Source organism: Pungitius pungitius, chromosome 12 (assembly GCF_949316345.1).
Source record: "Pungitius pungitius chromosome 12, fPunPun2.1, whole genome shotgun sequence".
Lineage (NCBI taxonomy): Eukaryota > Metazoa > Chordata > Actinopteri > Perciformes > Gasterosteidae > Pungitius > Pungitius pungitius.
Genome location: NC_084911.1, coordinates 18,636,814 through 18,659,867, shown reverse-complemented (window position 1 = coordinate 18,659,867; position 23,054 = coordinate 18,636,814). Strand labels below are relative to the sequence as shown.

The 23,054-nt window shown below is 45.8% G+C and overlaps 2 protein-coding genes across 9 annotated transcripts; one reads left to right on the top strand and one right to left on the bottom strand.

Moving 5' to 3' along the window:
* Window positions 1-199: 199 nt before the first annotated feature.
* Window positions 200-15,565, bottom strand: LOC119220345 (choline transporter-like protein 2). 6 transcript variants are annotated; one of them, XM_037476281.2, is made up of 23 exons: window positions 10,334-10,422; window positions 10,065-10,234; window positions 8,674-8,722; window positions 8,518-8,591; window positions 8,343-8,427; window positions 7,448-7,532; window positions 7,231-7,344; window positions 7,089-7,149; window positions 6,861-6,984; window positions 6,691-6,774; window positions 6,482-6,594; window positions 5,578-5,709; window positions 5,382-5,481; window positions 5,172-5,264; window positions 4,901-4,985; window positions 4,484-4,746; window positions 4,268-4,362; window positions 4,056-4,159; window positions 3,892-3,965; window positions 3,702-3,772; window positions 3,174-3,262; window positions 2,976-3,060; window positions 1,192-2,495 (listed from the first exon to the last, which is right to left on the bottom strand). In XM_037476281.2, exons 2-23 carry the CDS (start codon window positions 10,102-10,104, stop codon window positions 2,335-2,337), a joined length of 2,181 nt encoding a protein of 726 aa, XP_037332178.2. In that variant the 5' UTR covers window positions 10,105-10,234; window positions 10,334-10,422; the 3' UTR covers window positions 1,192-2,334. The 6 variants fall into 6 exon arrangements, with proteins under 6 accessions (XP_037332183.2, XP_037332182.2, XP_037332178.2 ...); XM_037476286.2 differs by lacking the exons at window positions 1,192-2,495; window positions 10,065-10,234; window positions 10,334-10,422 and adding exons at window positions 200-664; window positions 15,399-15,565; XM_037476285.2 differs by lacking the exons at window positions 1,192-2,495; window positions 10,334-10,422 and adding an exon at window positions 200-664 and having other exon boundaries at window positions 10,065-10,292.
* Window positions 15,566-17,085: 1,520 nt separating this feature from the next.
* Window positions 17,086-22,593, top strand: LOC119219881 (glutaryl-CoA dehydrogenase, mitochondrial). Of its 3 annotated transcripts, none has more exons than XM_037475352.2 (12): window positions 17,086-17,230; window positions 17,685-17,800; window positions 18,060-18,092; window positions 18,194-18,334; window positions 18,482-18,544; window positions 18,887-19,057; window positions 19,170-19,299; window positions 19,942-20,158; window positions 20,309-20,412; window positions 20,529-20,654; window positions 20,992-21,152; window positions 22,067-22,593. In XM_037475352.2, exons 2-12 carry the CDS (start codon window positions 17,698-17,700, stop codon window positions 22,138-22,140), a joined length of 1,323 nt encoding a protein of 440 aa, XP_037331249.1. In that variant the 5' UTR covers window positions 17,086-17,230; window positions 17,685-17,697; the 3' UTR covers window positions 22,141-22,593. The 3 variants fall into 3 exon arrangements, with proteins under 3 accessions (XP_037331249.1, XP_037331253.1, XP_037331252.1); XM_037475356.2 differs by having other exon boundaries at window positions 17,129-17,230; window positions 17,682-17,800; XM_037475355.2 differs by having other exon boundaries at window positions 17,136-17,418.
* Window positions 22,594-23,054: the final 461 nt, after the last annotated feature.

Here is a 23,054-nt window from a genome sequence, read left to right as displayed (position 1 = left end):
AGTGCAAAGATCAGAATTGTAAATAGCGTCACGTTATTTATCCAATTTACATGAGAGCATGTTATCTCGTTTACACCAGTTTAAGCTTTCTTCATTCGGGTCAAAAAGTTCTGTATTCTATATTTATTTTTCTCAAATAAAACATTTTGGGACTTTTGGTAGGGAAATGCATAATGTTTTTTATAAGGAGGCAACACAATTACATTTAAAAAAAAAAGTTTATTTCAAAATATCATAAACAATTTAACTCCAGTTCTCCCTTAGGCTGACGGTATAGTGGCTTTGGTAACATGGTTGGGTATGTATTAAAATACAAAGATTACAGTTATAAAAGTGCAAGGATATATTAAATAACTTTAGCAGATAGCATGAGCTAATGTAACTAAATATTTAATAAAACCTGCTCAAATTGAATCAAATAAAAATACAATTTAAATGTTTTCTAAAATGTACAACTACTATCAAAACGGAGAGTTAGAGGCCCGGTGACTGATGGCGGCCACTTGGCGTCCAAGCCGACTTCCACTGAAAGAGTCGGGCCTCACAGACGAGAGGCTCTAGCGAGCCGGCTCCGTCTTGTTCTTCTTGTTCAGGACTTTGCGGAGGCTCTCGGGCATTAAGTAGGGCCTCTCTGCACTGCCATCGTTCCTTTCTAGATCCTCCACTGGAACCAAAATCAAGAGGAGGTTTAGTACCAACACAGCACAAATAAATATTCCCTAACTATTAAATGTAAGTTAATTTGGCTCTTTTTCACTCTTCCGTTTAATTTTCAGTTAACGAATACAAATTTTAGAGACAGTCACCAAGTGCGTTAATCCATTTAAAGAGTTTTAATTAACTTAGTTGGAGACTCACTGCCTCCGATGCCGTTTAATAAACTTTACTGCCAAGTACACAATCCTTTGTTAAGACGCACTCAATGAAAAGCTACACGTGCTGGAAAAACAGCCAACACACCAGAAGGCAAAGCAGGAAGCCTCGAGAGAAAATCACCAATATTCATTGAAACAGAGAAAAACTGTTTTGGGGTTGAACAGAAATGAAAGTGCATAACTTCACAGATTATGACGTGCTTTCCAATTGGATACACGAAGACAATCAGATGACCTCTAAAAGGGTACAAACAGACCCACGTTAACCCTGTAAATTAGGCACATGAACGGCTTCAAGTTTTATTGCCCGAGGCAGAAGGAGGGACTATCAAAAAAAAAAAAAAAGACAAAATGCGTAAAAATATTAGTGACGGAAATGTTTATACAGTGGAAGGATTTACCACCCAACATACTGTTATTATTGCATGGGTCATAGTATGTTCCAGTTTTCCTGATCTGAGCAGTTTATACAAGCTGGTATTTTTAAATAATTTTAATAATCTGAAGAGGACATCCGTTTTGTGAACATCATGCTATCTAGAATAACAATTTTGGCAGTTTTTTGGAATAAGGAAAGAGTCGCTAAGTTAGCTTAGTCTCTGATGTAGCATCCAGGAAATACTACAGCAATAGTGTCACCAACAGGCCTTTTCCTTTTTACTCAATCAGATTTGGCGCAACAGATTGACTCAAAATGAAGTTGGATTAATGGCAAATTTGTGTTGAAACCAACAATGGCTAGTTAGCCAACCAACAAGCTAGTTGGCAAAACATGCTAATGCTAAACAGAGCTCAAGCCCTTCCCTAAACCTTTGATCTGACTGGGATTATAACCTCTGAGAAGGAGTTTAAATTTTGGGTTGGTTAATAGGTTGGCTAATAGCATGATTTCCATGCCACTTGGTAGAAGACACCATCAATTTAGCCAAGAAAGACACCATCAATTTATAGCGGGGGTAAGCACAACCGCCTTGGTAGGTCGGCATTGTCAGAGAAACCCTTCATGTTCAGTTCATTTCTTAAAGTTCAACACAAAAACACTTGTTTCTAAAAATCTTGAAGCAACTTTTGCACCATTTGTGTCAACTGTCGAGGTTGCTAATCTATGATGGGACAATCACCGATCAAGAGAGGACTTTAGCAAATGGGCATTTATGAAAACAGATGCGTCACATCATGTTTTTCCACGTTTCCTTGTGCGGAAACGAGAAGGTCAAAAGAAAAATGTACAAGTCAACTGTGACGAAGTGAAACGCTGAATCTCAAAAAGGCACGTTGTTGCGTCGCTACACTCCAATCTAACCCTGTGATGAGTGGGTAAGGTGTGAGGCAGGGCGTTAACAAAGTTCCAGCTTCTTACTACCCTGATCTCTTGCTATAAACAGCTAAAAAAAGTGCTGCGGGGTGCAGTTTTGCGATGCCTGTAAATCCGCGTAAATTCCCAAAGGAATCGTCTTCTCTAAGACGCCTCCTCCCGAGCCTTCAGGTCGCCGTCGTCCGGTCGCCGAGCAGAAGACGGAGACGGATCCTCGGCCGCCTTCTTCCACAGAATCTCGCGAAGGGTTGAGGACATGTAATAAGGCTTTGCGGCTGAACCGTCATTGCGCTCCAGGTCTTCACCTTATTGTGTGGGTGTTTGAATGGGTTAATGGGTGGATGTAAGTGTTAATGGATGGATATCAAAATAAAAGGTAAAAATGTTTAGAAGAAGCAGTAGGAAAAGGGAAGGGAGGATGGAAGGAATTGCCAGGAGTAAAAAGAAAAAAGGAGACAAAAAAGAGAAAGAGAGTCAAATAGCAAGCAAGCAAAAGGCTCCAACAGGCAAGTTAACAGATGCACACCAAGCAGCCCAAACTTTCAGATTAATATACAGGTTATTTTTCCTGGTACACCGTATTCATGCAATTTAGAATTAGTGACGGCCCAACACCAAAAGCAGTAGGAGACTTAGTGAGGAAAGTCTTCAGCTGGCAACAAACAAGTTTTCCATTTTATATCGGAAGGCTTTTTCGGTTTTATCTCAATGCCGAATTTGCTCACGTGGTGTCTGTGCTAACCTGGATAATCTAGAATTAAAGACATCCAGGCAGGGTTACTTACAGAAGCACAGGAAGAGGGTGTCCACGCACATGGCGTACACGCTGAAGAAGCCGTGGGCAATGAGGTAGGAGCCAACGACCACAGTCTGTTGGGGACGGGAAGAGCCACAAATCACACATGGATCGGGATTTAGAAGAAAGCAAGTGGGGGCAGAATTACACAAGGGAGGGGGGGGGGGGGGGGGCAGCGGCCACTCACCAGGATGGGTACCCAGTAGTAGTGGAGATGTGGGGCTGTATTCTCAAAGGCCTTCACTCTCCCGGAGAAAAAGAAGAAGGCAAAGATCCCTGTGGAAGAGAGGACCAGAATTGACCTCCACTGCATTTTGTCTACATTCCAGCCAGTCTGTAAACAACAAACTTCATTTCTCCATGTTTCACTTAACTGGTTTTAAATCAGCGCATTATGTTAGATAGCTTTGCATAACTTACATAACGGATGAAAGTCTATGGAAATTCATTCAGACTCATTGGGTTTGTATTGTGCTTTTATTCTATTGAGATGTATAATAATAAAAAAAAAACTAATTTCCAATTAGCAAATGTAAATAAGCTCATTATGACAACATGCGTAATTTATGAGTTATATTTTGCATTGACATCTGAGGAAGCCCATTGAATCCCTCTGTGCTTGTTATGCATTCCCTTTTCGCTAAACATAAACACTGCGTTCACCCAATGAAATATAATAATAAGAAGAAGAATGAAGAAATAAAAACCGACTCACCCACAAGCCCAACAATGAGCAGTTTGCCCAAAAACAAGAGGAAATCCGTCACTTTGTCCAAAACGGCCACCCTGAGGGATGAAAGAGGATCACTTACTTTCAAAAATGGACACTTCCATTTCATGAAATAAAATGCTTCCAAAATAAGAATTTAAAAAGACAAACACTCCTAAACCCTGTGGAAACTCACCTGATCATGTTTCTCATGAGGAGGAGGAAGGCATCTCTGGCAGAGCTGCAAAAGCTTTTGCCGTATATCGCCACCTGGAGGCCGAATGCACTCATTACACTCTGATAGTTCACCACGTCTGAGGGTCTATATTGATAAAGGGTACCGTGACCTCAACCACCCACCATGATGTAGGCGTTCCTGTTCAGAAACTTGATGAATTTCTCCAGACACCAGAAGCAGCACTTCAAACAGCACAACACGAACTTGGTGAACTTATTCTGGGCTCCTGTGAGAGGGATGGTGATTGAAAGGTTAAGTGATCATTTTAGGAGCTATATTGTGGATTCAGGTCTGTACGCCATCTGACATATATGGCCCCCGGGCAGCGCCAGACCTTTGAGCTTGTGGTCCAGATACTCCAGCAGAACCCTGATGATCTGAACGATTGAGAGGATGAGGGATCCGAACGCCAGAGTTCCCGTGTGATACCTTTGAGATAAAAGGCGGCGTTATGCACTGCGTATGTTGGGTGTGCGGTGGTGCTGAAATCTCCTCCACACTCGCACACACACACACACGCACACACACACACACACACACACACACAAACCTGAGAGATCTCCCCAGGGAAGAAAAGACCGGGAAGGCAGGCATGTCGTCCGGCTTGACCACGGCCCAGTAGTACGAGGCGAAGGCCCCGGCCAGGGTCATCTGCCCCAGAGCCGTGACGAAGTTGGCGCACCAGAAGAAGAGGAAGACGTTGTAGAACTGCAGGCCGATCAGGTATTTGTGATACGGGGTCTCGCCGCCGTAGAAGGCGAAAAGGCACTGGGAGTCCGGGCACTGCATTTTTTCGACACTGCTGGAGTAGTTCTGAGAGTAGATGCAGGTTATGGATCGTCAAGGTTAATATGAAGATAACCTATTAACATGGATGTTATCTTAAAACAGCAGCAAATCATTACAAAAAAATAAGACATGCTGCCTAAAGGATCATAAAATTAGATTAAGAGGAAATAAAACTTACCGCTGGATTGCAGGTGTTTCTCGAGTGGTCGCATGCCGTCTCATTAAAAACTTTGTAGATGGGTTCATTGGAGGTAGACAAGAAGCTGATTTGGTTCCATTAAGGACAACGACCGGAACAAATGGCATTCTACATGCCGCTGCTCTGACATCACGGCCGCTTAGGGACACGCACAAAATACAACTTCACTGCTGTAGGCCACACTCTATCATTCACGTCGTTGCCAAACTGTCACATATGTTGTACACATCAAAGGTCGGGTTCGGGATACACGGCGGTAACGGCCCAGTAGGCGATGACCATGGCCAGCAGGACGAACGTGAACAGAGGGTAGAAAAGGGAACTCATCACATGAGCGACGGCTCTGTGGACGCAACGTCACAACCAACTAAACACAAGGTACAGGTAGCGAACATTTACCTCACCAGCTGCGCCTGGCTATGGTCATTAAAGCTACAAGTCCCATGCTGCTGGGTCTGACCTGCTGGCTTCTTTGATGAGAGCGATGGCAATGAGGATCCTCTTCCTGAGGAAGATGAGCAAGAGGATGATGATGACCTCCACGATGGCCAGGATGATCACTAGAAAAGGAGAGGGGAGGCAGGGGGGGGGACAGTGAGAGGTTGGGTGGGTGTCCCGGCAAGGAGTCAGAATGTCTGGACGAGTGGAGTACCCACTGAAGGCCAGCCAGGTCTGTCTGATCTGCAGGTAGACCGCCAAGTCCGTCTGGAAGCCCAGGTCCTGGAGGGTCACATTGGCGCCCGCCTCTCCCTTCAGGGCGGCGTACTCCATGTAGCAGTGGAAGATACCTGAGGAGCACACACGCCATTTACAAACAAGCGCATGGAAGCAGCCTGCAACAAAGTGTGGGATGTAGAAATGGAACTTTAAAGATCAGGAGTACGACCGAGAAGGAAAGGTCGCCCTTTCAACGCTTTCCTGTTACCAGGGTAACTTGCAGTAATCTGATGTCATTTCCTTTCACCCTCAGCAGGAGCACGTTTACTTCGGTGCTGGTACTTCTGAGCTGTCTCTCCAAACTGGGGGGGGGGTGCAGATTACGACATGGACCACACACACACACACACACTGGAGAGGTACTTCCCACTAGCCCCTTTCTTAACATCCCCCCAAAAAACGAAAAAAAAAAAAAGATTCCTCTTCTCTAAGTGAATGCATCACTGATTGATTTGACAAACTACTTGATAGCACTGAGATTCTCTCACAGCGCAGATTTCCTAGGAAAAATATCACAAGGCTAAAATGGAGGCCTCGCTCTTTATTCAACCACCATGATGATATTCTCTGTGTGTTTCACAGATGTGTCCCAATATAATCCTACACTCCAACTTTAAGCTGGATCTGCGTGTGGTGTGTGTTCACAGTAGAAAATTAAAGAAAAGGAGAGTAGTCCAAGAGGGCGGGACACCAATTCATCAGTTTGCTGATTAGAGGCTATTAACCCTGACCCACAATGCAATGCACAAAATAAGGAGGAGGCGAGGAAGCCATGAATTTCTGTGTGTTGGCAGAATATTAGAAATATCAAGAAAAATTACTGTTTTTTTTTGGACACCTTACCGTATCCTATGACGAGTATCACCATGACGATCATGACCCAAACCATGATCCCCGCCAGGAAGCGCAGCAGGACGATGAAGAGCAGGCTGGTGAGCATCGCGATGACCAGCCCTCTGCGGAGAGGCCGATGGCGTCGGGTGAGAATCCATGAGAACGAGCACAGGGGGTTCAAAAGGAGACGCAGAAACGTCTAGACGACGGTGACTCACATGAGGATCCAGTACCAGGACTGCGTGTAATCCTCGAAGATTTTCATGACCACCTGACGAGCCTCGATGACCACGGTGGCGTTCCTGCGGAGGGATTCCAGGTGTTTATTCTCCTTCAAGTGCTATCGAGCTCCTCGTCGGGTAAGGTTTGGGGAAAATGATGCACTCACTTGACTCCGTCCATGAGGTCCTTGGCGTCTCTGATGTTTCCGCTGCCGTCGTCGAAGCTGGACTTGTTTCCCACGGTTATCACCCCTTCTTTCAGGCCCAAAGCCGGGAAACACCGGCGCGTGACTGAAGGAAAGTGGGAGACGAGGCCGGTTGATTTCATTTACAGGAGAAAGGAGAGCAAAATCCTACAAATATTTCTCTCAATACATTTGTTGGATCCAACTCACATGGTCTGCTGGGGGTCAGCATGGCGGGGCAGAGCCCTGAACTGAGGATTAGAGGTATACCCTGAAACACAGCAAGCCGACATGAAGGCCGGTGGAGGGCACATGACAGAGGCAGCAGACAGCGGCGCGGCGTCAAGCTCACCATCGAGTTGGTCACTCCTTCCTTGCAGAAGGTCTTGTAGTAGTCAAAGTCATTATTGTTGGAGTAGGCCTTTACCAACGTCATGAACTTTTCGGGGCACTTCTCCACACACATCTGAAGAAGAAGAAAAAAATAGTAAGAGGAGTAAACAGCAGCAGTGGGAGGGCCTTGGAATCCATACTACACCCTAAATAAGTTTTCCCAAAAAAGGACACACCTGCGTGGTGGGACACTGGAACTCCAGCAGCACCATGGGGCTGGCACACTTCATGATGTTGAAGTAGAACAGATTTGGCTTGTTGCTGTTAACACACACACACACACACACACACACACACACACACACACAGACACACACGAGAGAAACAGTAAGAGGAAGAAACCGCTGACAGAGGAGAAGTGCTGGAGGAGGCGTGTGTGGAGTTCAATGACACAACACTGTGCTTTATTGTCTTTAACGTTTTCTTGTGAAGATGGAACACCCATAGATAGACAATCTGAATTGTTTCAAAGTTGTCTATGTGGGAGGGGAAAAAAACATTTAATAAAGGAGAGTAAGGTCGGAAAACATGCGTCCCATCGTGATCGGGTGTGAAACGGTCGCATTGAAGTGTAACCACGGCCAAACAGAGGGGACGATTTGGGGCTCTTTAGAATGCAGGGATTTCTGAACCAGGCCGTCTGAGCCGCACAGCCTTGAATGAGGGACATGAAGCAACCCTCTTCAGTTAATAGATGGGTGAAGGAAAACTGCAGATTGACTTGGATTTGACTAGTTAGAATCATTTGTGTATAAAAACCTGAACCTAGAAGATGTGTGTGTGTGTACACACACACACACACACACACACACACACACACACACACACACACACACACACACACACACACACACACACACACACACACACACACACACACACACACACACACACACACACACCTTCTAGGTAAATAAACCATTTTCTGGGAAGCAGACTGGAAGAATAGCATGTTCTGTATTTATTCACACATCTCCCCCTCCAAATCTTTGAAGCAACCAACTGTATTAGCATTATTTCTGGGGTAAAGGACCACAATCCACGGGAATCACTACGAGTGGAGCAACTCACGCCAGCGGGGTGCCCGCCTGCCCGCAGAACTGGCCTCGACTGTCGGTGGGGTAGATCACCTTCCTGGGGTCGCCCTGGGACCAGGCTGCGAGCACAGGGGGCAGGTTACTAGCACTCGCTTTTGCGTTAGAAAGCTTTGGGATTGGGTTATTTTTAGGAGGCTTTTTTTCTTTACCCAGTATTCCCACTGCGAGGTAGCCCAGTATGGCGACGACGAAGAGGATGCAGCACACGACGTCCGTGCAGCCCCTGCAGAGAGGACAGAGCAGAGGGTGAGGAGCCGGACGCCAGCTCGGCGGGGGGCCGACAGGGGGTCCAGCGCCTCGCTCACCGGTTCTGGGTGGGGCCCTTGAAGTTGGCGTCGTACTTCCTTGGCTCTCCTGCACAGAACGACAAAGCAAGAAGCGCGTCGGTCACCGTGTGCGTTGCGGCGGGTACTGAAGCGACGGCCCACTGTGCATGTGTGCAACATTAGATGCAATCGTGTCGTTTATTCAAGCGTTGCTTTAGAAGGGCAGCGAATGTGAGGTTAACAAACGGTGTTCCTCCCATTCTTCTGTCGGATGACTTTCCCCTCTGGGGCGACACGCCTGGCTACACAACAAATTCCTCCCCGGTGACTAAGTGGAGGAAATAAGCCGATGGACGGGGACTAAACAAGCGATCTGACGCGGCACTAATGTCACGTTACAAGATTCAGGTCCAAAGCCAAGAAATGCAAAGTCACCCGGACTTTATTTTATTTATTTAACTCCATCCAATGAAATGGCAAAGCAGAAACACATGTGACAGTCCCGTATTCATTCATTTAGTTTGAAGCATCGATGCAGTATTTCTTACTGTTATGTGTCATTTAGTCATGGTTTTATCATGTCGATGACGTCAAACTGATGCTTCGTGGCTCCTATTGTCGGAGCGAATGCGTATTTTGGCTCTGAACTAAACTCACGAGGGAACGTCAGCTTCACTTAGCAGCGCCGTGTCGTCCAGTTGTTTTGTTTTCAAAATAATATATTCTGGCTGCTTAAAATAGTAAAACCCTCTCAAAGCACCTGCACCAAACCCATCCTACCTCAGTCTAGAGTCCTTAAAGCCAACACATGGAGTAGGATAGTCTCCTCTGCAGATGAATTATACATGTGAAGCAGAGGATAATGCTGCAGACAGCATTAATAGGACGAGCTACTGCACAGAAGTTCCAGCTTCCTGTTCAGAGGAGGACTTCTGGTTTTCATAAACGGTGTCTTTCTTTTACCTTTTCAAACTCAAGTTTAACCATTTTCATATCATAGAGGGAGGGGGCGAGCATTTAATAGAAAGGTTTAGAAAGGCTCATCAGTGTAACCTCTAAAGTGCAGCTGTGGGAACAAGACACAGGCCGAATGAATCATGGATTCGGTGGGAGTAGAGCCGGCTCACTGGAAGGATTATCCCAACACACCTGGCGCAGTAACTGCTTGCTCTCACACACCTGTATAATCAGCAGAGCTACTGACAGCAGCAGGCTGCCCCCCCCCCCCCCGCGCACACAAACACACACGCAGACACACAGTGTGTTACTGAAACCCTGGGATTTGTCCACACGATCTAGACTGGTTTTAAAGTGGGTGAGCAGGGCACAGCTAAAGAAGAACCACGGATCCTCTGCTATTTTATCTTAGGTGAACACAGAAGGAAAAGAAAGATCCCGAGAATCAAAGGAAACTAAAAGCACAAAGTTACCGTTCTTCCCGTAAAACTCTTCTCCTCCTCCATCGGGCATGTTGAGATTCCCTCTCTTGGTCGAGTATTGAAATGTACGGAGAGCCCCTCAAATGTTCTCCACGGCTCCTCTGTGGGGTCCACCTTCTCCTCGCTGTCTGCAGCGGGACGAACTGTCTACAAAAGAAGTCCTGGGAGAGCGCAGAGAACCAGTCGGACCTGTCCCAGTGAACGGCTGCCCCACATCTCCCCCCCCCCCCCGTGTGTTCACCCTGAAGCAAACGCCCCACCTGTGCATCTGCCTTTAACTCCTCCCACTTCCACCATGCTGCCGCCCCACTGCTTGGACCGACTGCTGTGGTGCTCACACGTTCTGTTCCTAAATGGGCCAACGAAACAGACACATTACTATCCAACCGGAAGTAAATGAGAGAGAGAGAGGGAGAGAGAGAGGGCGTAGATGTGAAGGCGAGGGTGGAGCTGAAGTCAAACTACTCTGATGTTTACCAAACACAAGTTTCTAATAACGAGGACAAACTCCACCTGCAACATTTCCCCTTGTGAGGATTCGTGTAGCTGCAGAGGAAGAGGAGGCGGGATTACATTTTTAGGATATTTTAGGTATTTTGTTGTCTGAACATTTTTATCACCACGTGTGGGGGAGCTGAAATAGAATTGTTTAAACCCTTCAAAGTGGTTTCTCCCATCTTGTGGGGACATGACACTATTACCGAATAAGTTTAAACACCGATGTGTTTGTTTTCAGAAACTTTGGATCCAAGTTTGTGAGATGAATTCAGAAGGACTAAATCCTGCAAAATGTTTTTAACAGATGCTGACATGCGCTTCCATTTCAGGGCCCATGTTGCTGTGAATGGGAATCCCCAACAGGAGCTCTGGCCTCGGTTCCAATTTCAACAGCCCAAAAAATAAAGTCTGAAACAGAGGCCTGATAGTTTCTTGGAAATTTGAAACTGAGGCGATACGAGACACAACAATACCTCTTCCTTCCAGCTATTGTCCCCCTTCCACTGTTGAACTGTGCTCAATGAGCAGTAAGGCCAACTATTATGTCTTATCAACAGGTTTGAATTTGTTATTGGTCAGCTTTTTTCTTTGTATATTTATTGAAAGCTGCCCAAAGGATCAAATCTAACTCCAATTAATCCCCACTGTCCAACCAGACAAATCCTAAAAACAATACAAAACCATTTGCTACATGGGCAAGAGCTTTGCTTTCAGTCGTTGGACATCTTCATGTTGTGCTCTTTGTGGAGTGCAGCATTAATGGCTCTCGTCATCAAGGAGCGCTGCTTTCACCGAAACATCTAAACTGAAAGTGAAGCCAAACTTCACGCGTCTTCTGGCTTGGCAAGGGGGGGGATTTCAAGATTGCCCACAGAAGAGGGGTCTAAAAAGCACTTTAGCCAACTGTTGATTAAATGGAAATGTGTGACATACAATTTAGCTAATCAGCGTCCTTAAATAGACTCAGCCTTGGGCAACATTACCTGGAGCAATGTGTGTTTTATACCTTAATTGTTTTGCATTAAATCAACTCTGGGATGTTTGCAGAAGTTGATTCGATTGCCCCACGTAGAACATTCTCCACCAGCCACCACGGCGTGTGTTTTTCTTTATCTCAGATACAGATGACAGAGATTAAAACCAAGATCTTGCATTGTGTTTCTTCCTCAGGTTGTTTTTTGTGTCATGCGTTTCCTCTGCTTCATTTAGTTTGACGCTCTTATCGTCCTGAATGAAACAAGAAATCTGGGAAGCCTTTCCCATGGAGGACATTTTGACAACATCACAGTAGGCCGGATTTAATGATGGAAGGATTCGGGTCCTGTGGGAGGGGCCACACTAACAGCGATCCAAATGTAGATGGACAGGACTTGTACGGCGCTTTTCTAGTCTCACTCAAAGGGCTTCAACACTTTATGTCATTATTCACAGCCATCCGTACACTGATGACAGCAGCTACCGTACAAAGTTCCCCCTGCCCATCGGTAACTAACCTTCACACCACACACTGTATTCGCATACAGGAGCAGTGCCGGGCCTGGGATGGAAACCGCCAGTCCTCTGATGGGAGGACGACCGTTCTCCCCACAGCCGCCCGCAGGAAATGTAGCTTCATGAACATTCACGCTCATCACAAACTGTCATGGGTGTGACACATTTGGGACTGGGGGCTGTTTTGCCAGTGTTGCAATAGTACAACCACTTCTCTTTTGGGAGTTTCTGAGAACTAAAAGAAATAGAAGTAATAAGCAAATGAAATAGCAAAGATTCATTTAATCCTATCTCAAAAAAATGTTCGTCATTGTCTATCTATTGAGAAATCTGTTTTTATTGCAGTTCAAATATGGAGAAATTATCTTTTTGAACTTGCAAAAATATGACTTTTGATATGGGGCTTTTACTTCTCTCTAAAAAAATGTACAGTAAAAATATTGCATTTATTGTACAATAGTAGTCAGAATGGTTCCGAACCCACACACTTCAGTCATTGTCCAGAATATTTGATTAAATAGCTTATATTCCGGTTACTTGCTCAATACCGTAAATATCAGCATACACGTGCACTAAAATTCCAGCGTCGGCTGAGTTGACCGCAGAATCAGAAGAGCTACTGACAGCAGCAGGCTCTCACACACACACACACACACACACACACACACACACACACACACACACACACACAAACACACACGCAGACACACAGTGTGTTACTGAAACCCTGGGATTTGTCCACACGATCTAGACTGGTTTTAAAGTGGGTGAGCAGGGCACAGCTAAAGGAGAACCACGGATCCTCTGCTATTTTATCTTAGGTGAACACAGAAGGAAAAGAAAGATCCCGAGAATCAAAGGAAACTAAAAGCACAAAGTTACCGTTCTTCCGGTAAAACTCTTCTCCTCCTCCATCGGGCATGTTGAGATTCCCTCTCTTGGTCGAGTATTGAAATGTACAGAGAGCCTCTCAAATGTTCTCCACGGCTCCTCTGTGGGGTCCACCCTCTCCTCGCTGTCTGCAGCGGGACGAACTGTCTACGAAAGAAGTCCTGGGAGAGCGCAGAGAACCAGTCGGACCTGTCCCAGTGAACGGCTGCCCCACATCTCCCCCCCCCCCCCGTGTGTTCACCCTGAAGCAAACGCCCCACCTGTGCATCTGCCTTTAACTCCTCCCACTTCCACCATGCTGCCGCCCCACTGCTTGGACCGACCGCTGTGTTGCTCACACGTTCTGTTCCTAAATGGGCCAACGAAACAGACACATTACTATCCAACAGGAAGTAAATGAGAGAGAGAGAGAGGGCGTAGATGTGAAGGCGAGGGTGGAGCTGAAGTCAAACTACTCTGATGTTTACCAAACACACGTTTCTAATAACGAGGACAAACTCCACCTGCAACATTTCCCCCTGTGAGGATTCGTGTAGCTGCAGAGGAAGAGGAGGCGGGATTAAAATCAGGATATTTTAGGTATTTTATTGTCTGTTTGAACAGACATTTTTATAATGACCATGCGGAGGAGTTGATATAGAATGATTCAAAGTGGTTTCTCCTGTCTTGTGGGGACATGGTCCGACCGCACTGAAGGAGGACGGTAGTTCCTTCTCGAGGTTACTGCTGCTGACCTCCCTGCCCGTCTCCCACACCGCTCTAATTACAGTCATAGGGTGAGAAGGCAAAGCCACAATCTCACGCACACACACACACGCTGGCATCTTTGGTGCACCCACGGTTAGAAAGGTTGCATCTTTTGGTCTGTCTCCTTACAATTTGGAGTTGAGCTAAAAAAAATAGCTCCCCTGTTTCCAGAAAAGGGGGCGTGACAGTTGGCACTGCCGTCCAAACCTCTGAAATGGGTAGCCTCTGTTCCCGTTTCTACCAAACACAACGCAATTTTAGCCAGTGATTTTTGTAAAATAGCCATCAACATCAGCTAAGATCCAACTAACTGAGGGGTGAGGTCGGCCCACGCAGAAGTCCAAACCCCTCTGCTTTTATATCTCCTCCTCTCCACCAAACTCCTTCTCCCGGACCTTAATGACCGGTCTCGCAGTGCCCACAACATGCCTTTGGTCCTTCAGGCAGAGCCTCGTGATCCTGATGCATTGGTTGTGACGAGGATGACGGAGGAGATGTTTTTGGTCGTAGGGACTGAATTGCAAAGTGAACCGGGACTAAATCTCCAACATGAAGCACACAAACCGCTCCAAAGAGAGACCAGAGGAGCTCAGCGTCTTGTTTTAAAACCGCTCGTCTAAATATGGCTCATAATTACTAATCTGCCCCATGGGCATGTCATTGAGGTTTCTTTTTATGTCTCGGCCCTGAAATTACTCCAACATGTGAAACGAGCAGGGCGTGCAGAACGCTCCGGAGGTTTAGGTTGGAGTCCTTGTGTCCCTTTTTTTAGAACTTTCCCCTCTACAGCCTCCAGACGCACTGATAAATATTAATGCGCGTTGCACTAAAGGTTTCTGGAGGCTGCTCTCTCAAGCCGCAGGCGCTCCTTCAGAGGGTTCGCAGCCGAGATACGAGCGTCTTCTCCGTGAGGTCCAAGCGGTGCCCTCCGCCCGCACCCTTGGTTTCGGTGGAGTTCGGCCTCCTGGGGAAGGGTTGGTAACGTGAGTCAATTTAGCCACGGTGCGGCGGGCAGAGCGGAGAAGGCCTGTGGTGGGTCCGGGGAGGAAGGAGGACAAATGGCGAAGGCCAACGGACAGAAGTGGGGCCTCCTGTTGTCGCCATCCCTACTTGGTGTAACATACGTCACTGCACAACATGAGTTCAGTTACAAAAAAACAACAACCATACATTTTGCCCGAAGACTAGTAGTTTTGCAAAGAGCATCCTTTTTACGGTGCCTCCCTATGGAACCCAATTATAAGAGGTATTTATTATGTGAGGTTCAACGGGAGTTACAACTAACAGCTGCAATCGGCTTCCATTAGCAAAGGAATCCAACATGGCACTGACAGTCCACCACAGTTATTTTCCAATATGCCGGCCTGAGGAATGTGGCAGCAGAGGAACGGGGACCTCAGCTCGCTCCCTCCACACATGCATTATGCGTTACAGATACACATGTGTAGACGCGAAATAAAGGCAACGTGCGAGTCCGCAAGTAGGATGGAGTGAGTTCAACGGGGAAAGCGGTCCGCTCGTGACGTCACGCCAGCGAAGTGGAACACAAAAGCACGTCTTGCTGTTGAATGCTGGAGAGAAAGTGTCTCCGCTATCGCCAGGAGCAAAGTAACATTGTGCAAAGTGGTTGGATAACGTTCACCTCGCCGAGCAACACACTGAAGCAAAGCATGCCTTGGTTGGACTATAAATAGTTACCGTATTGGGGTTTCTCTTCCAGTTCCATGATGACGGAATGTTATTTCTGTTGTTATCTGCGACCACTAACTACAGCATACTTCCAGTCCAGAGGTTACCCGGCGGCGCCTTTTGACACTTTGAACACTCCGCTAGAAATCCGCTCCGAGATCTTCACAGTCCTGCCAAGATATAAAGGGAGATTCCTCAAGAGGAGAGAGCTGACCAATGAAAACGCAGCACACCGCGATTGACAAGGGAGCTCCGCCAATGGCTGAGTCAAGGCGGGAGTTTACGGTCCTGGTTTCATTTCTCGTCCCGTTAACTACCGCAGGCATAACTATAACTATCCAACGAGCTGCTATAAACGTCTAACAAGCACCATAAGTAAATAATACAAATTATTCTATTCTGTCAAATTTAACGAGCTCTATACAGTAGTATTTTCAGAGAAGAATTGATCTACAATAGCCAAAAGTACATTGGCATAGCATAACTTATATTTCAAGACAACATTAATTATAAAAGCAATCTATTCATCCATAATTTAACCCTCATGACTAACGTTGCCTGGTATGACTGTGCGCTCTGAGAGTCAGGACAGCAGCTGTAGTCGGCTGCAGAGAAGGAGAAGAAAATCCAACAGATAGCTAGTATAATGGTTCAATTGGAAATAACGAAAAGTAAAAATATAAAAACGACATAGCAAAACTCGAAATGTTGCTTAAGTGATAATACAGAGGTAGTATGTGCAGAATGTGACGCAAAAAGCGGATCCATTCAGAAGATTATATTAAAGTAATGCATAGATTGCACTGTATTCCGGTAAACTTGAAAGGGGGATCCACCGATATTTAATTCATGCATCATGGGAACTATAGAATCCAGAGTTTTTTATGGTCGACTCATATTAGAGACTAAAACTCACGACATCTCCGGCTCTATACTTTCTGTTTCTGTTTACGGAAGTGCAATAAGCTAATAAACTGCTGAATACGCCGTTGAACATGTAAGCTAAATGTTGAACCCTACCTGGTACAGATGGGATACATGTGAACATTACAGTGTCATCATTTGGGCTGGCAGAGCTGACTATATGAATTGTTTTTTATATATATTTTACAACTATTGCTGTCAGATTAATATGTGAAATCTGTTTGAAAATGAGTGGAAAAAAAAGATTAAGGTAAAGTTGTATTCACTTTTCATGGAGAATCCTTTTATTCAATGCAGCCACCCTTCTGGTTTTATTATGTCATACTTGCACTGATGGAAAACGGTGGCATTGGAAAATTCCATTGGCCTCCTGCATAGAAAGTTTTACAACTTTCAGACAACTTACAACAGCATGTGTCACTGGTGTGAGAACAATTGTGTCTGCTGTCACAACTTCTTGGAAAAAGAAGGGAGCAAGTGTCATCTTTCCCCGGCACTAATTATTCCGGGAACTGAAACATGAACGCAGCTCGTACAACTTCAACTATCCAGCTGTCCACTCCTCCTGCCAATGAGCCAATCACGGAGGTCTGCTGTCGGTGCAATGTCCCACCAAGTCAACCGTCTTCGATAATGATTGACGGCCACGAACACATTCATTGATAATGTTAATGTCATCGTCGTAATATTCACATGCGGTTATGAATCACGGTAACTTCATTGGTCATGAAGGCAAAAACAAGCTGGTCATGGTTCAATCTCTAGCACGTCGTGGCACGTCCAACTCGGCGTGCTTTGCGTGATGACGTCAGGTGTGGTTTGGACGTTCACTGTCCCAAGTGACTGAAGAGAGTGCGCCATCAACCTCAGTGACAGACCAACGGAGCTAGATTACCGACTGCCGTGCCACGTAACAGGTGAACGGTCCCGACTAAAGCTGCTTCTACGACTGCTCTCACCACACAGCTCATTGTTCCCGTGGCTTACGGACGTCACGTCGTTTACCCCCGACTTATTAGCTAACTATCGCGTGCTAGCGCTGTTAGCTTGTAGCTGCAGTTGACGTAACGTCACTGGACACACGGGGTCACGCTGCAGGGGGGAGGTAAAGTTAAAGCTCCAAATGGTTATTCCAGAGAACAGTGTTACCTTTCTACTTTTATCTCTGACAGCTAACGTTAGATATGTCCCTTTCCATCACCAACCTTCCGTTCGTCTCGGTCTCAGTCTGTGTGTAATACGTGTGCACTATTAACACGAAGTTAATTCAGGGTTTCATGAAGCCAGTCGTCTAGGCAACAGCCACGAATTCCACTTCAAGCTACGTGGTTGAGTGTTTGGTATAAAGCGTCGTTTTGTCCCTGCCAGCAGACTCCTCTTCGTCATGGCTCTGAGAGGCGCGCTGTGTCGTCTCCTGGTGAACCCTCACCGACGCGCCATCATGTCCGCGTGCAGGGCGCAGGGAACTACGGCGGCGGCCAGACGTGGTGAGTACCGTGACCCCATGCGGAGTGCGAGGTGATCGATTGGCTACAGTTGGATATCTATAAACATGAACCTGGTAGATTGTCCTTGTTTCTTTGTTGCAGACTTGAAATATTAAAATGTTATACAATTCACCTTGGATTGTACTATAATTACGTAACATGGCACTTCTGTTTTCCTCAACTATTTTAGATTTTCAGGGAAACCGTGTTATAAATTTTTTCCCATTTTTAATATTTCTTCTGGTTCCGATCTTTACAGATAACGAGAAGGTTGCCTCAAAGTCGAAAACGCGTAGGTGTCAACAGCTTCTTGTTTCTGAAATCGTTGTTGGAGATTATGTTTTCAATTGGTTTTGATTTGTCTGAATGGTTCCTCTTCTAAATATCTGACAGCAAAGGTCCAGTTCAACTGGCGTGACGGCCTGGACCTGGAGGGCCTTCTGACCGAGGAGGAGATCATGATCAGAGACTCCTTCCGGACTTACTGCCAAGAGAAACTCATGCCTCGCATCCTGATGGCCAACAGGAATGAAGGTGCGAGACTCCTCTTCGTGTTCCTCCATGCATGAGCCACGGCCCTTTTACCTGTTGATGTTCATGTTTTATGGAATTTGTACTGCACAAGCCCCGCCTTGAAGCTAAAACAGCGCCACTGACGGCTGCTTGTGTCGTTCTTCTCAGTGTTCCACAGAGAAATAGTGTCAGAGATGGGAGAGATGGGGGTCCTGGGCCCCACCATTAAAGGTGAGTCAACTTCATTTAACAAGCCTTGTTCACTGCATGTATATGTGCTACAGAGGCGATCCCAAATACGGTGTAAAGCTTTCATTTGTGATCATTTAAACACAATAAATGTGTGTTTTATTGCAGCATTATTTTGTTTGTATTTCGGTGTCTGAATTGTACTTTGACCACGTACACGTCAGACCTGTGTGTTTGGTTTGTTTGGTCTGTGATAAAATCTTTTTCCAGCCCAGTTTTTTTTTTTTTTTAGCCCATTAAATGTAACTTTATTCACAACGACGGATTATTTCCCCTTGAAATTGCTGCGTCACAACAACCCTTCTTCCTGTGCGTCGCGCGAAGGCTACGGCTGCGCCGGGACGAGCTACGTGGCCTACGGTTTGATCGCCAGAGAGGTGGAGAGCGTGGACAGTGGCTATCGCTCCGTCATGAGCGTGCAGTCGTCGCTGGTCATGCACCCGATTAACGCCTACGGCACAGAGGAGCAGAAGCAGAAGTACCTCCCAAAGCTGGGTAAGACAAGCCACAAATATGAATGCGTCCCGTCGTAAACACCCCAGTGATGGGCGACTGAGCTGCTGGTGTTCTCCCCCCCCCCCCCCCCCCCCTCCTCCTCCTCTCACAGCTCGGGGTGAGATCCTGGGTTGCTTTGGCTTGACGGAGCCGAACCACGGCAGCGACCCGAGCGGCATGGAAACCAGAGCCAAGTACAATCCATCCAGTCGCACCTACACAGTCACCGGCTCAAAGACCTGGTGAGCTTCCATGACATCACATGAATGCGACACATGTGTGCTGCGCCAAACCTTTCGGAGGATGAACTTGAAGGAAGACATTGAGTCACTATTTTAAATGAGTTTTTTTGTTTATTTTAACAGGGTTAGGACTTGTACATTACATTTAACGTTACATTAACACGATTTCGCTCTCTGATTAAATGAACATATGTCAAATATATTAAGCAGCGGAATGCTTTATTTCACCTTGTCTGTTAAACCACTACAGGCTCATGACTTTATTCATATTAACAAAGTGAATGAGTTTTTAAATTGCATCAAATTAGGCAATAATTTGCACATTACGTAAAGACTCGACACATGTGTGTGCCTTGTTGTCTTTTTATCTCTGGAGGATAATTTCAAGGCCGAGTTAAACAGCTTAATCAAAAATAGAGAAAAACCGTGCGGTGACTCCGATGGGGAGGAACTCATTTCGTTAGCTCTGTAAAACGGGATCTGATGGAATTGTTTAAATTCTCATAGTAAAACGTTTTTAGAGGTGTTATTTTTGTGTGACATTAGTTGTCCACATGGGGGAGCTCTTTCCACTTTCAGGACCAAACGTTTGATGAATCGTTGGTTGTCATTGTTGGATTGTCTCATTCATTTTGCCCTCAGGATCACCAACTCGCCGGTGGCGGACATAGCCGTCGTCTGGGCCAAGTGCGACGACGGAAAGGTCCGCGGCTTCATCCTGGAGCGCGGCATGAAGGGCCTGACCACGCCCAAGATCGAGGGCAAGTTCTCCCTCAGAGCCTCGGCCACCGGTATGATCGTCATGGACGAGGTGGAGGTCCCCGAGGAGAACATGCTGCCCAACGTCTCCGGCCTCGCGGTGAGTGCAGCCTGGCGGCCCGATGAGGTGGAGACGCTTCACGCATTTCCTCTGTGCTACGTTCTTGATACCCTTGTTAAATCTCAAAGCTTATATTGTAAAGGTCTTACTTGCATTGCTTCGTCACACTCCTCCTGCTGCTGCTTCCAGGGTCCTTTCGGGTGCCTGAACAACGCTCGCTACGGCATCGCCTGGGGCGCTCTGGGCGCAGCAGAGTTCTGTTTCCACGCCGCTCGGCAGTACGCGCTTGACAGGTCAGACGTCCGCGATGTTGCCTCTTATTTCACTCTGGACGGTGGTTTTCATTTCCGCTCCGATCATCGCTTTATAAAAGAAGTGGATAACGTGGCGCTGTCGTTGTCCACACCAGGATCCAGTTTGGCGTGCCACTGGCAAGGAACCAGCTGATGCAGAAGAAAATGGCCGACATGCTGACCGAGATCACCATCGGCCTGCAGGCCTGTGTGCAGCTGGGAAGACTTATCGATGCTAAAAGGTAAAGAGGACGTGATAGAATTGGTCCTTCTCAAGGGGCCCAGCCTCAAACTGTATATGTCACACTGACCTCTTCTTTCAGCCGGAGGAAGGTGTGTTTTCTGCTTTGGTTTAGTCATAGACTTGTTGGATAGGCTACTGTGTCTCATTTTGGTGTCAAATAGTAGCCCAAGCACAAAGTGTACCAGAGGCAGATGGGATTCATCCGTTTTGTGTTATAAAGCAATGAACTGTAAGAAGGTTTGACCAGATGATGGCGCTACATGAGGGGTCAAATGGGGTCAAGTCATTTAAATGTGAGAACCTGACTAACCCAGAAGAGGTCGTTCTCTTGACAGAGCGGCCCCGGAAATGATCTCCATGCTGAAGAGGAACAGCTGCGGCAAAGCCCTCGACATCGCCAGGCAGGCCAGGGACATGCTGGGAGGAAACGGCATCTCAGACGAGTACCACATCATCCGCCACGTCATGAACCTGGAGGCTGTCAACACGTACGAAGGTGAGGAGGGAGCTGAGAAATGGGTGCACACACAATAACGCAGATGATGTGCTTCGGCTGTGTTATTAGTCCAATTTTTATCAGATCATGTATTTTTATTAGGGCCGGGACTCGATTTAGAAATATTAATCTAATTAATTAGAGGCTTTGTAATTAGTTAATCGAAATTAATCTCATTTTAATTGCATAAATATTTGACCTGAGAACAGTGAAGTAATTTTTTTCACATGGATTCTTATTCAACCAATTCCAGTGTAGCAATAGCATATTTAGAAATATAGTACTTTCAGAAGTTCAGGTAGCCTATAGGTAAGTAGACCTTCTGTAAACAATGTTTTTTTAAGTAGACCAATACTTTCAAGTACTTTCAGAACATTGGTTATTTTTTCAGACGTGGACTTAGTTACCCTGGTCCTTAAACCAGTCATCTGGTGCAGTGTGGGTTGGGTGTGGGTCCTTGTACGTCCACGCTAGCTGCTAATTGTGTTGCGTTGAGGTGATACTTGAGGCTCGATGTGAATTCCTTGTTGCACAGCTTGCACACAACCACGCTCTTATCGACGCTTCCATCCGTGTGTTTATTATAAGAAGATTTCCCATTCACGGGGCCACCCGACACGGTCTCGTCAGCTTCTTCGTTCATGTTCACTGTGGTTTGTTGTTGTCTGAAGTCATGAACGCTAGTTGGTGCTTCAGTATAATCGGTCCGCCGAAACTCATCCAGTGAGAAACGTTCCGCGGTGCAAAAAATAAGTGTAAAAATGCGTAAAAAATGTTTAATGTGTTATTTTTTGTGTAATTAATTAATCTTAATTAACGCGCTAAAGTCCCAGCTCTAACTTATATCTATATTTTTTTATTGGGAGATCATGCTGATCCTGTGCCGTTGCCTCCTCCTCCTCCTCTTCCTCCAGGTACCCACGACATCCACGCGCTGATCCTGGGCCGAGCCATCACAGGACTGCAGTCCTTCACTGTGGGCAAATAGATGGGGACCTGGTCCCGCCCAAAGAAAAGGAACCCTGCTGTCAAGCTTTCCCATCTGTAGAGGGCATACAGCTATGACGACTTCATTATTAGTTTAATAATGATATATATAGTGCTTACAAGTCACTATAAGTGCGCGTGATTTGTTCACAAGTTGATTTTTCCAACTTAAAGAAAAGGTCTATTTTTCTACTCTTGATCACAACAGAGATTGAATCCCCCGTCATATTAATGCTTTCACAGACCGGTTGTGAATGAGGTCAAGTTCTAGATACGGATACGTTCTTACTGATATTCTAAAGAGAGAATTGTTTGTTTTCACTTGTTTTTAATTGCATCATGTGAGAGAACATCTGTGCTGTCTGTTACTACAGTGAGATGTCATAACTTTGCATGGTTTGACAGGTCAAACAATGAAAATCTGAGCTTAAATAAATGATTTTATTAAGTTTTATGGATGTGTGATAATATAAGCCAGCTGTTAGGTCCCTCTCAGTAAGACATTCATATGGAGGGGGTGTGAGATGATTTATGAACGAGTGAACTATGTTCTGCTTTGTATACATACTTTGGCCAATTGTGCAATATGAGATCATTTAACCTGTTTGGGCTTGGAACAAATCTATTTGAGATGTTTGTTTGATACCCTGCGTGTCACAGACAACATCTTCGCCCGTTGATTCATTAAAGTAGAATTTTAAAAAAATCCTTTAAAAAGGAACTTAAGTGTAACTGCACATGGATTTGCATTTAAATGTTGGAACTAGTATGTGATTTATTATCTTAAAGAAACCATCTGAGAAGTTTAAAGCTGCTAGCATCACTAAATCCTCTGAACCATTAATACTGCTGTCGCAAATGTTAGTGTTACAGATATAACGCGAGTCAAACATTTACGTACAAAAAATAAAGGCT

Excerpts from the sequence above, each read along its gene's own strand:
- LOC119220345 (XM_037476282.2), bottom strand. The coding sequence starts at position 12,984 with ATGCCCGATGGAGGAGGAGAAGAGTTTTACCGGAAGAACG. Across the intron at positions 7,150-7,230 it reads AAGGAGTGACCAACTCGATG|GGTATACCTCTAATCCTCAG; the intron begins GTGAGCTTGACG and ends GCTGTGTTTCAG. Across the intron at positions 4,363-4,483 it reads TCCCTGGGGAGATCTCTCAG|GTATCACACGGGAACTCTGG; the intron begins GTTTGTGTGTGT and ends TTTATCTCAAAG.
- LOC119219881 (XM_037475352.2), top strand. The coding sequence starts at position 17,698 with ATGGCTCTGAGAGGCGCGCTGTGTCGTCTCCTGGTGAACCCTCACCGA. Across the intron at positions 18,545-18,886 it reads CCTGGGCCCCACCATTAAAG|GCTACGGCTGCGCCGGGACG; the intron begins GTGAGTCAACTT and ends CGTCGCGCGAAG. Across the intron at positions 19,058-19,169 it reads GAAGTACCTCCCAAAGCTGG|CTCGGGGTGAGATCCTGGGT; the intron begins GTAAGACAAGCC and ends CTCCTCTCACAG.